Source organism: Coffea eugenioides, chromosome 8 (genome assembly GCF_003713205.1).
Source record: "Coffea eugenioides isolate CCC68of chromosome 8, Ceug_1.0, whole genome shotgun sequence".
Classification (NCBI taxonomy): domain Eukaryota; kingdom Viridiplantae; phylum Streptophyta; class Magnoliopsida; order Gentianales; family Rubiaceae; genus Coffea; species Coffea eugenioides.
Genome location: NC_040042.1, coordinates 30158804 through 30170212, shown reverse-complemented (window position 1 = coordinate 30170212; position 11409 = coordinate 30158804). Strand labels below are relative to the sequence as shown.

Sequence of the window (11409 nt, the reverse complement as noted above, 5' to 3'; positions counted from 1 at the left end):
AACTTTACAGGAAACCAATGACCCTAAAAAATGCCTCAGTGAAGGTTTATGAAATTATTCCTATAGCAAATGTAGTCAATCCCATGCAGCTTCTCTAGGGAAAGGGGGGTGGTTGTGAGATTCAGCTGTCCAGATTTAGCAAGCAGGTGGAATTTTGAAAATGTACAGCTTAAATCACGCCACTAACTCTAATGTAGCTGATGTGTACAAGCTCATGTGAATACTATTTGAATATAATATAGCCGTTACAAAGTTGTAGAAATAGTTTGTTCTAAATTACAACTTGTTCAAAAAAAATTTATTACATTGTTCATGAACAATTGCATTGAAAACTGTTTTTGCCACTCTCCCGTTTCTCAAGCCAATTTTGTCATTCCATTAGCACAATAATTTCCTTCTCTCCAAGCCTGCTTAAGAGAGCCATCACAAGGCATATCCAACTAATGCCTCACCTATGGAGTAAGTTATAGTGGGGACGCTTCTGATCAGTTTTCTTAACCAGTTCTATGGTCATTGAAGAGTCAAAAATTTTTTTGTTGCTGTTTTGAGGCTTTACCTCTCCCTCAGTACCCAAAAAAAAAAGGAGTCAAATTCCAGGATAAATTTTGCCCAACCCCGAGTCCAAGGCAATTGCAATCCAAGCACTATGGCCCAAAACTCAGCTGCCAAAATTACTAGCAATCCCTATTTTGTTAGAAAAGCTCACCTTCCAAGTACCTGAGAAGTCCCTTATAAGACCCCCTATGCTAGCCAATCTAAAATTGTCGGAAGATATCCCATCCACATTACGATCTAGGACTGTTAATAGGTTGGATTAATCTGAGCTTGGCCCAAAGAATTTGAGTCCGAGCTTTATGTATTTTTGAATTAAGTAAAACTTGAACATTACTATGAAACCCAATTTAGTCGTGACCAAGTTTGGGCATTACTAAATTCGATCATATTAAAGCTCGGTCCAAAAAGTAATTCATTTAAATATGCATAATTTGATTATATATGTTATAATGTACACAATTTGCAATTTATCACTAATTTATAAAAACAAATAATGTTAAATGCATAATAAAGTACTAAATTGTGAGCTTGGACAGAGCCAAAATAGGCCCCAAGTCCCTTCATAATTTAATCACTCTTTGACTCCCTATTATAAATTTCTTTTGTTTTCCGCTCGTTCATTGTGTGTTAGTTTCATGTAAGACCTACATCATAGTTAGAATGAAAGACTTGATCTAAAAAAGTATACCAGGCTAAAGTATAACCATCACAAAATGGTCAGCTTAACTCCATAATAGCTGTTAGTCTATTCCATGGGCCATTCCATTTCAAGGCATATTAGGTATTCTCCACTTTTAGTAGGTCAATACTCAAGCTCATCGCATGACAGGATTCATTCATGGCAGTGCCTTGATACTTACTGGAAAATTGGATATCCATTTCTTGATCTGTCATCTAACCGGAAAAGGCGTGGGAAAAGGCAATTGCGGAAATCGAACCATGATCAAGCAAAAGACCAATGGACACAGAGATGACATCTATATCAGCTTGCATTTGCTTCTTCTAAAACAGAAACATAACAACAGGCAACCTTGGAAAATAATCATCTCTAAGAACAAGTCTTGTAGTCATATTCCTTTCTATCCTTACCCTTTTCTAATCAGCATAAATACTCACACAGCAAAATATATGGGATTCTCTAGAGGAAGACAACGCATTGTTTATTGTGTAAAAACAGCACTTTTTTTTTTCTTTTTTGGTAAAATGAATCAAAACTTAAATTTAGTCAGTAGGTTTAACAGTATTGCGGTACAAAAATTCTGTGTCTGACGAGCTCATGTAGATCATGGACAATCTTAAATACAGCATCTGGCTTTGCCAGTCTCAGTGCATTCTGTGACATGGCTTTGAGCTCATCTTGCTTTGGACCAAACCATTGAGAAACTATTCTAGCTATGTCTTTTGGAGATTTTGAATACTTCCCGCATCCATTTTCAACAACATATGGCACATTTCCAGCTTCCTGCAATCACAGACATGGGGACAGCGTTACTTTTGGGGTCATGGGCTTATATGTAAATCTCCAATATTTTCATCAATTAGTCATCAAAAATATTGTGAAATAGGTATAAAACATATTACAAGATCATTGCATAGTCTTGCTACTCTTTGAGTGTAGAAGCTAGATATTTCTTTTGCTAGAATAGCCAATACCATCCACCATTTTCATTCTAATTCAGTGTGAATAGACGTCAAGGAAGAGAGGAATGGTTTTACAAAAAAAAAAGAGAGACTCGAGTCCCACAGTCAAGGAGAATGAAAGAAGTGAGATTGAAGTTGACCGATTGTGGTGAAGTCAGCAATGTATTATTCAGCGAATCATCCATGTCGCGCTAAACAACTTAGCAAATCTTTAAACTGGTGTCATAATTTTCAGTCTGCTTTCACTACTTCTGCATTGCCAATTGCATTTAGCCTCTTGTTTCTTTATTATTTTCTCTTCATATTCTGGGAAGCACTAAAATGGAATTGCACAACTGACACTGAGACCCAGCAAACACCTTAGGCTAGCCATCAGCATCTTACACTGTTGATGTTAATGACGATCTGAGATTAACGTTCTAAAAGAAATAGAGAAGGAAATGGGGATTAAAAGGGAACACAGAAAAAAAGAGATGAGACAGCCGGAAGAAAGTCTCCAGTTAAACCGAAGGGTTTTCTGTGCCACCTTCCCTCCAGTAGCGAAGGTAGACCATATTTTGCAAAATCAAATTAGAACCTTTAGAGGTATGGCAAAACTTAATCAACATAGGGCCAGCATGAAAACATCATAGAAGGGGTACGTAAGCTTACCAACAGAGGTATTAATAAAAAAAAAAAAAAAAAAAAAAAAGGTGTATGCATAACGTGTACAATTTGAGCAACAAAGAAACAGAGACTATAAGAGAAACAAAGAGTGAGGGCAGGTGAGAGGGAGATTACCAGCTTTCACTGTTCTATAAATCCATATTGCCACTCAAACAATATGTTTGTCTGAATAACTAACTCAGGCAAACCACTGAAACTCAACCAAATTACCATAAAAGATCGGCATGCAACAAGAGGCAATGAGCGTGTTTGGATTGAGATATTTGAAAAAATAATAATTTGCCTCACAAATCCCAATCACCTTTTTATCTTTCCAATCATCTTTTTATCTCACATACATCACATCACAAAAAGTGCTACAGTAATTATTTCAAACAAATCATCCAAATAAACTCGTCCAAACAAACTCAATGATTTCTAAAACACACAATGCCTTTAATTACCATAAGAAGGGCAAGGATTTCAGAAAAACCTAATGCTTTTATGTAACATCAAGAGGCTAAAAATAACAGGAAGCGATCTGAGCTATCTGCTCCTCCTCAAACATCTAATGCAACAAACGGAAGATAAAACCACATCATATCATCTACTTATGTTGGTTTGCTCAAATATCGGCATCTTTTACCCAGATCTCTTCCACAGTCTTGCATTATACGAGAACGAAATGGGATCTTTTAGCATTTCTAAAAGATAAAAAAAATAATAATTTACATAAAAAATATATATAAAAAATTACTCCAGGTTGTTATTTTACCAGTAAATTATCTAGAAATAATTCCCATTAGAGAATTTTGTCTCCAACTTCTTGGTAGAAAGAGACAATCAAACATGTTGAGAGGACAAAAGAAGATGAACTGATTACAAAAAGACATCAATCATAATCAACAGCGAAAACTCTCCCTAAAACAAGAAAAAGTGAGAGGAGTTCAACACATTACCTGCCCAGCAATGTAGTCATTGAGAATTATAGGAAGGCCTCGAATCATAGATTCTGCAATAGTTCCTGGGCCAGCCTATAGAAGAACAAAGGAATAAGTTGGATAATTGGAAATTTCCCATTAGTCCTTTTTTTTTTCAAGGCAATTTACCATCAGTCTTTATCTGAGCAGAAAAGGTTTGGAATCAGTTAATGGGAGATTTACCTTGGTAATGATGCAATCACAAGCGCCCATGCATTCCTCCATTTTCGTGACAAAACCCTTAACCTAAAAAGAAGCATCTCATGTAAGTCATATCTACTTGTGCAAGAAGATACAAAAACTGCAGTCCTAGACCCAAACACACATTCTTCTGACAAAAATATCAAGTAGTGCCAAATTCCAAAGGTAAAAGTGAAAAAAAGTGTATAGTCAAAAAATTGTTTTCATAGTTCTACAACACGTCACAAATTAGCAAAGTAGGGAAGTGGCAGAAAACAGCAAAACTGAATAAAAGGCTTGACATTGTACAGAATATTCTGCTTCTATTCAGGCCCACACATTTCTTTAGAGAAAAAGGAAATCATGCTGAGGCTATTGCCAAATTTCCAAGGAATTGCATACCTGGAACGGAATCTTCCAATCATTGGCGAGCAATCTGCTGGCAAGCTTTTTATTGCGACCACATATTACAAGGACCTGACCTATGGGCTCCCCAGTCCTTTCATCATATAATGCATCACCAAGAGCTCGTGCAGTAGTCTCAATAGGACCCATTCCTTCCCCACCACCCATCAGCAATACAGCAGGAAGGTACTCGTCCATCCCCAACTCCCTCCTCAACTCAACCTAGAAATTTAACACAAAGTAAAGTAGTTAACATGGACAACTAAAGCCAGGGCTCTGATGAAACAAATGGATTCATGACCCAGAAGGAATTCCACATACGCATGCACAGAAAACTAATATGGTTTTATTTATAATATTGTTGGGTAACACCTAGGTATTGACTCAGTAATTCTACATATTTTACTACAATGACATTCTTTCTTTCTTTTTTTTTTAACTACGTAGTACAATCATTTTCAATAACCTGGATTTTCATTTGCTTCAATAATTCATTTCCAGGTATTCTGCTTGAGTTTTCTGTATTCTTTTTTCAAGCAAGTATCTCATCAGCTAAAAGTTGAATTTGTTGACCAATTTAATAAGTTTTCCAGCTTTTATTTTTGCCCCAAACTTTGCATCCCTTTCCTTTGAGTCTTCTATGACCAACATGATAGTCGAGAAAGAGAATTATTTAGACCAAGGTTCTCCATGTAGATCATGATTTTGCTAGTTGGTCCTACATCCCAATCTGTACAAGCATAAAGAAGAATGAAAACTTAAGCTAGGCATGGTCATAAACATAGTCTAGGGACCAACAACATAGATCACGCCTGTTTGCACTGCTCGGGGGCCCACAACATATAAAAGGAGGAACAAGCAGAGAAAAACAGAACTCCCTTACAATGCTCAAGCTAGATACACAAAGATACCATCTGTTCTTTGAAACTACATTGAGACTCCCATAAACCAGAGTAAGAAGTATAGCTAAAATGATATAATGTAGCCTATGTATTTAGACAAGTCAGAAATGGAGAAAGCCAGCAGAAATTGAGTCACACTTGTTCAGTTACAAGTGACTTAAAAGACATACAAACTACTGAAATGCCAAAAACCCCTAAATCATACGGAAAAGGACAATGCATGCGCAACATACTATCCTAATTTTAAGGAGAATATAACTGAATAATACTCTCTGCTGGAGTTTTCAAGAAAAAATGGGATATCAGGGACTTCAGGCATGGTCTTTGACATGAGCAAACAATCTCATTTGATCTATATGTTTAATCATGAATGCGATCTTATCAAGACCAATGTTATGAGCTTCCAGAGTACTGATTATTAAAAAGTGTCTTGCTGGCTAGATTAGTACTAACTAAAAATAACCACATTCTACACTTTCCGATATGTGTAGCAATGGCCGTTTGGCCTACCTGGATCAAAATTTTTAACCAACACATTAATATATCATGTAATAATGCTGGTAGACCACCATCTCAAGTCAAAAGTCCACGTACAGCAAAGATAAGGAGCTGTTAAGTTACAATGCTCTAATTGGTTACTAGTTGCAAGATCATGACAATTCAGCACAGCATAATGTTAGCTCCATGAAAGTGGTGCTTTATTCATAATTATAAGGATTTACTAACTAAATGTCTCGAGAAATCAAGAAGCAAAGGACCAAAATATGAAACTATAAAAACTATTTGAAATAAAAAACCAAAGCCAGGCAGCTTTTTGATCAGAAATTCAAAAAACTATATCCAAGGTTAAAAAGAGAAGAAAAACTCTCACGCAGAATTTGATGAATCAGAGCCAAGATATAGATGCATCAGACATCCTTAGTCCTCTATTAATAAATAATAATATGATTTAACCGTTCAAAGCAATAGAACCATTTATGTGGTGGAATAAATTTGGGCCCAAAGTTTGAACATCTTGAACAAGAATGCACTTTAAACATTGTTAGGAACTCTTTATTGGGGATGTAGACAGCTAAGTCCAACTTAAAGCTGGGAGGTACAAGCATAAGTTGGATATAACAGCTGTCTTAAAGTCATATATGAGCACACGGACTAAGAAAAGGTTATAGCTCCAAATTCTGCTTAAGACACAAGCCTTGCATGTGAAACTCTTGACAAAGCTACAGAACTTTTTAAACATGTTCATAGCCTGATGCGTTTCCACTTGATTCCCTTCTATAGAAACTTTGGCTTGGCTAGTTATGGGGCATCCAAAACTAAAGCAATCGGTACTTCTGGCTCCCATAGTCAATTTCTTTTGGCTGTGAAACCAAAGCTCACTAAAGCACAAAGTCTTGAAGCATTTGACAAAGCAAAGTAGCAGTTATTGCACCACAAAGTAGCACTAGAAGGTCTTTTCTGCTGCCAAACTTGGCTCTGAAGCCACTTTTGCAAATTACAAGCATCTCAGGCACATCTTTTTAATGGCCAACTACAGCCAACATGGCAATTAATTCCACTCACTCCCCCCCCCCTCCAAAAAAAATCTTTGCCTCAGGCTATTATTCAATCAGGATCATCAAGAATTTAAACTTGGACCATTTTTTAAACTCAAATTACACTTAATTCTCCTGCTGTTGACTCTGCAAAATCTATAGAGCTACTGATGACGGTGTGCAGCAACATATATCTTCATTAAAAATTTCATATCTTCTTATGGAATGCTTAGTGGTGATTCTACATCCTGCAGGTATACCTGTAATATAAAACCAGCAATAAGATCTAGTCTTGCACGTAAACTTTAATTTGAAGTGACCTCAAAAGGATGGTACTACCACAACCACCTCTTGCTAAAAATCCTAAAATTTCAGCTCCGCAAAGTTGATCCATCAAACTTTTAACAAATCATTATTTCTCAAAGACTCCAAGTCGTCTCAAAATACTGAGGATGCGTTTGATAAAACTGAAGTCTGAATACTAAAATTTGAAACCTAAAGTCTGAAGTCATTAAGTTATTGAATTGTTAAATATTAAATTTGATATATTTGAGTGTATATCACATTAAGTGATAAGTGAATAACTTATCACTTATCTTTGTGAACAAGTTTTGCTTAGAAAATTCAGTGCCACTTAAGTAATTCAAATGTTCAATTTTTGATTATCGAATGCATCGAAACATGTTAAGATCTGAATTTATAAACTTTAAGTACTGAATTGGGTTATCAAACACGGCCTGAAGATCATTTGCTCCTTCCTGCATCTATCAACATTAAACAGTGCTGAGTGGGCTCCGATATCAATCTGGTGAAGCCGCTAAACTTCAGCAGTGCAACTTTTACAGCAAAAAAAAATGGTCTGATTACTGGCTGAGGGTAGGTTTACTGAAAGGCTAGGGAACAGCTATGCTGTTACCAAGGATGAAAAAGGAAAGAAGAATTAAATCACCTATGACTAGAATATTTGGAAACATGACCACGGAAAAATTGAGCAGAGAGGAAAGACACATTTGGCTAATAGGCAGCATAGTAAAGGTATAATGTTGTACCACACACCCTCCATCCATTAATTCCATTCTAAATCAATTTTAATGCATCAGACCACAGATCGTACAAGACTTGGACGAGGAAAAAAACATAATTTCAAACTCCTGATGCATATAACCCAACCTACCTAACGTACTAAATCAGCCTAACGTACTAAATCAGCCCTGCGACAACAGTTGGGTCAAAAGCTCCCAACCTAACTTACCCAAACATATACTGCAACAATATTACCCAAATATGGGTTTAAAAGGGTACTAAAATTACACTTGAATGTAATTTGAGAGTTTCCAACAATATGCCCTCCTTATGCAGTTAATAATTTCAACCACATCAACCCAACAAAACAAAAAAGAAAAATATGCCATCTCTAAAAAGTCATCACTTTTTTTTGGGCACTGCTTACAACATTTATGCAAACTTACAACATTCATGTTCAAAAAATGCATATATCTTCTTAACGGAACACTTGAACCATTAAAGGAGGAACATGTTACCATCTAATTTGCACTTTTCATAATTTTGGGCATCACTTCTTGCTTCTTAGATGATTGAAAAAATATATAACACCAGGTGCAGCACCATACGGCATATATATGGGATTTAAAAGGAAATCAATTGTAACAGCTCAAAAAAATTGAAAAAGTTGATTCCTATCTCCCAGGAAAATCTACCAACCTTAGGACGAACAGGCTTGACAAAGGAAGGTCGGACTGGAAGGCCATAAACCTTAATTTGGGAGGGCTTCAATCCAGCTTTTACCGCTCGTTTTGCCACCTCGTCAGATGGAGAGTAGCATCTTGTTACAAGCTTGTGAAACCTAGTCATTAAAGACAAATCATCAAACCTGTAGGAAAATAGGACAGTTTGCAAAATGCCCACAATTCTTACCATGTGGGATGACACGTGCACAAATCTGTCACCACAGTGGTAAATACAATCTTCTCCAGAAGACCCTTTGCTCTCAATATACGGAGTGGGACATGCTGCATCAAGGGATGTACACTAATAATAATATCTGGTTGGTACTTCATTAAACCTTTAGCAACCTCCCTGAACCAGTGAAACAGGAGCAGCATGAGACACTATATCATTTACCTTTAAAGCACCAATTTGAAAAAAATTGAGCACGAACCGAAAAGCCAGAAAAGAAGAAAGAAACATCTTTCCTCTATTTCTCTTTTCTGTTTTATCGTATTGATTAGCAGAAATCTCGATACATAAGTGATTGCTGTGAAATTCATCCATCAGGATCAGACAATCAAGCAAAGAAGATCTATAAGTTCCAAGTGTGGCTTCATTATAACCACACCACCCTCAGAGGGTCCTAAGGTTCTGCCACCACATAGGTCCGATCGGATCTAAGTAGACAAAAAATGGTGCGGAGGACCTTAGCTACCTTCTCATTTATTAGCCAAAAAAAAGGTGAGTACTAAGAAGTAAGAACTAATTTGTTTCATGCTGTGGAGGTGCAGTGCTGCAACACTAAGATGCAAAACAATTCTAGCACCATAGCAAACACTTACTATCCAATCTCAGCTTACAAAAGCCCAGAGACAGCAAAATAAAGGTTCCAATTTCCAAAGGTACAAAACCTCATTCAATCAAGTAGCCTACAAGAAATAACCTAGTATATAGGTCCAAGTATCAGTCCAAACATAAGGTGCTTAAGTAGCAACATGACAGTTTATTCATTCAGTCAATTCATAGGCGAGGAAAACCTGTTACGTCATAACAAGTATGGCACAGAAAATTAGATGTTTCATAAACATTAAAAAAGCAAGTACAGGCATGCATATGCTTTCTTTCCATGTTATTATCAACAAACTCCTAGGTCCTTATAGCAACTGAAACAAACAGTTTCACATTGGTTGCAGAAATGCAACAATGGGAGAAAATAACTACAGCAAGGAATAAGTCTCACCGAGCTATAAAAGTTGATGTTGCAGCAAAGTTGGATTGATGAACCACACGTGGGGCAGAAGCATAATATGTCATTTTCCACAAAGGTCCATGTTTCACCAAGAAGTTATAACTCCTTGGCAGTTGGTTGAAAGGCCAAGGCGTATGATCAGTCCATAAATCAGTAATATACACCTGCAACACACACTCTTTAAAACATACCACAATCAACACGTAAACACACCCATCCAACAAGTAATCCCTTTGCAGAATCAATTTACAGCAATTGATCATCAATAATAAAAGAAATATATCTATCATTAACTTCAGAAAGCTAACCTGATAATCATCCCCAAATTCTTCATTAAAGGCAGCCTTAATAGCCTCAGCAGACGCCCTGTGACCACCACCGGTGTCACTCATCAAAATTAGTACTTTTTTAGGATTTTCTGATTCAACACCATTAACAGGCACTCCCTCACTCACACAAACTCCATTGTCATCCTCCCTAAAGCCATTGCTTTCCCCATAATTAGACCCTAATGAGGCAAACCCAAGTGGGATTTTCTCACAATTAAACTTAATGAACCTATTAAACTGATTCAAAACTCTCCTAATCCTAAAGGCAGCACCTTTAGTACTCAAACTCAATGAAGCAACAGTATTTGGCTTCTTTTGAGAAAATGAACTAACTAAGCCATCAAAACGCAAACTGTTGGACAATAATGAGGAGTAGCCCTCATAATTGAAATTCCCATTGAACTTAACAGAATTATCAAGTAAAAAAGAACCCAATTGGGATGCAGAGTTCCACAAATTAATGGGTTCTTGAGAAACAGATGAAGGCTGCATAGCTTCTTTTGCTATTCTGAAATCTCAATCAATCCATAAGGGTCTTTAGTCATGTGAAAAAAAAAATTGTGGGTTTTTCTTCATATAGCAAAAAGTTTGGTTCTTTCAGTAGAAAACAAGAGAAGAGGAAGAAGACAGGGACAAGTAGTAGGGAAAAACAAAAGGCAGTGAAGTACAACAAGTGCTTGAGATTATGGCTGAGAGAAGGAGAGACTTCTGGGGACTGTATGAAAGCAAGACAGAAAGAGAAGGGAATTGGGAGCCACAGAGAGTGGATTTAGTGGGAGGAGTTTGATATTTGGAGGGATTCGAATCTATGAAAATTCTCATTGTAATATTCGGAGACTGGCATGTGATAAACGCCTGCGATTTCCCTTCTAAACAAAAACACTACTGTCTTTGGCTCGCTAGGGTGGTCGGTAACGCTAGGGTGGTCGCCGTCGGTAATAACTTAGAATTGTTAGTCTTCTAATCATTATAAATGGTATAGAAAATCGTTAGCAAATTGGATTATAACTCGTAGCATACTGAAATGCGTTTTGTATGTGTTTGACTAATAAGTGAACGGCCTTTAGGCGGTGGCCATCACCAATGTATTAAAGTTTGGCGGTTCTTTGCCTCCCACTAATTTGTCGCGTTAAAGTGGCTATGTTTAAAAAATTCAGACGGATGTGTAGTGTACCCGTCTAGTCTGGTGGCGATTCAATTCCCTCCGAGTTATTTTTGGACTTTTTCAGTTCCTCTCCCTCCTCTCTAGTATAAAATAAT

At 36.8% G+C, this 11409-nt stretch overlaps 1 protein-coding gene across 1 annotated transcript; it reads right to left on the bottom strand.

Moving 5' to 3' along the window:
* Window positions 1-1571: 1571 nt before the first annotated feature.
* Window positions 1572-10975, bottom strand: LOC113780956 (probable monogalactosyldiacylglycerol synthase, chloroplastic). The gene is made up of 8 exons (XM_027326748.1): window positions 10129-10975; window positions 9812-9984; window positions 8779-8940; window positions 8566-8707; window positions 4404-4628; window positions 4005-4067; window positions 3801-3875; window positions 1572-2017 (listed from the first exon to the last, which is right to left on the bottom strand). Exons 1-8 carry the CDS (start codon window positions 10639-10641, stop codon window positions 1790-1792), a joined length of 1581 nt encoding a protein of 526 aa, XP_027182549.1. The 5' UTR covers window positions 10642-10975; the 3' UTR covers window positions 1572-1789.
* Between the last annotated feature and the right edge of the window lie 434 nt (window positions 10976-11409).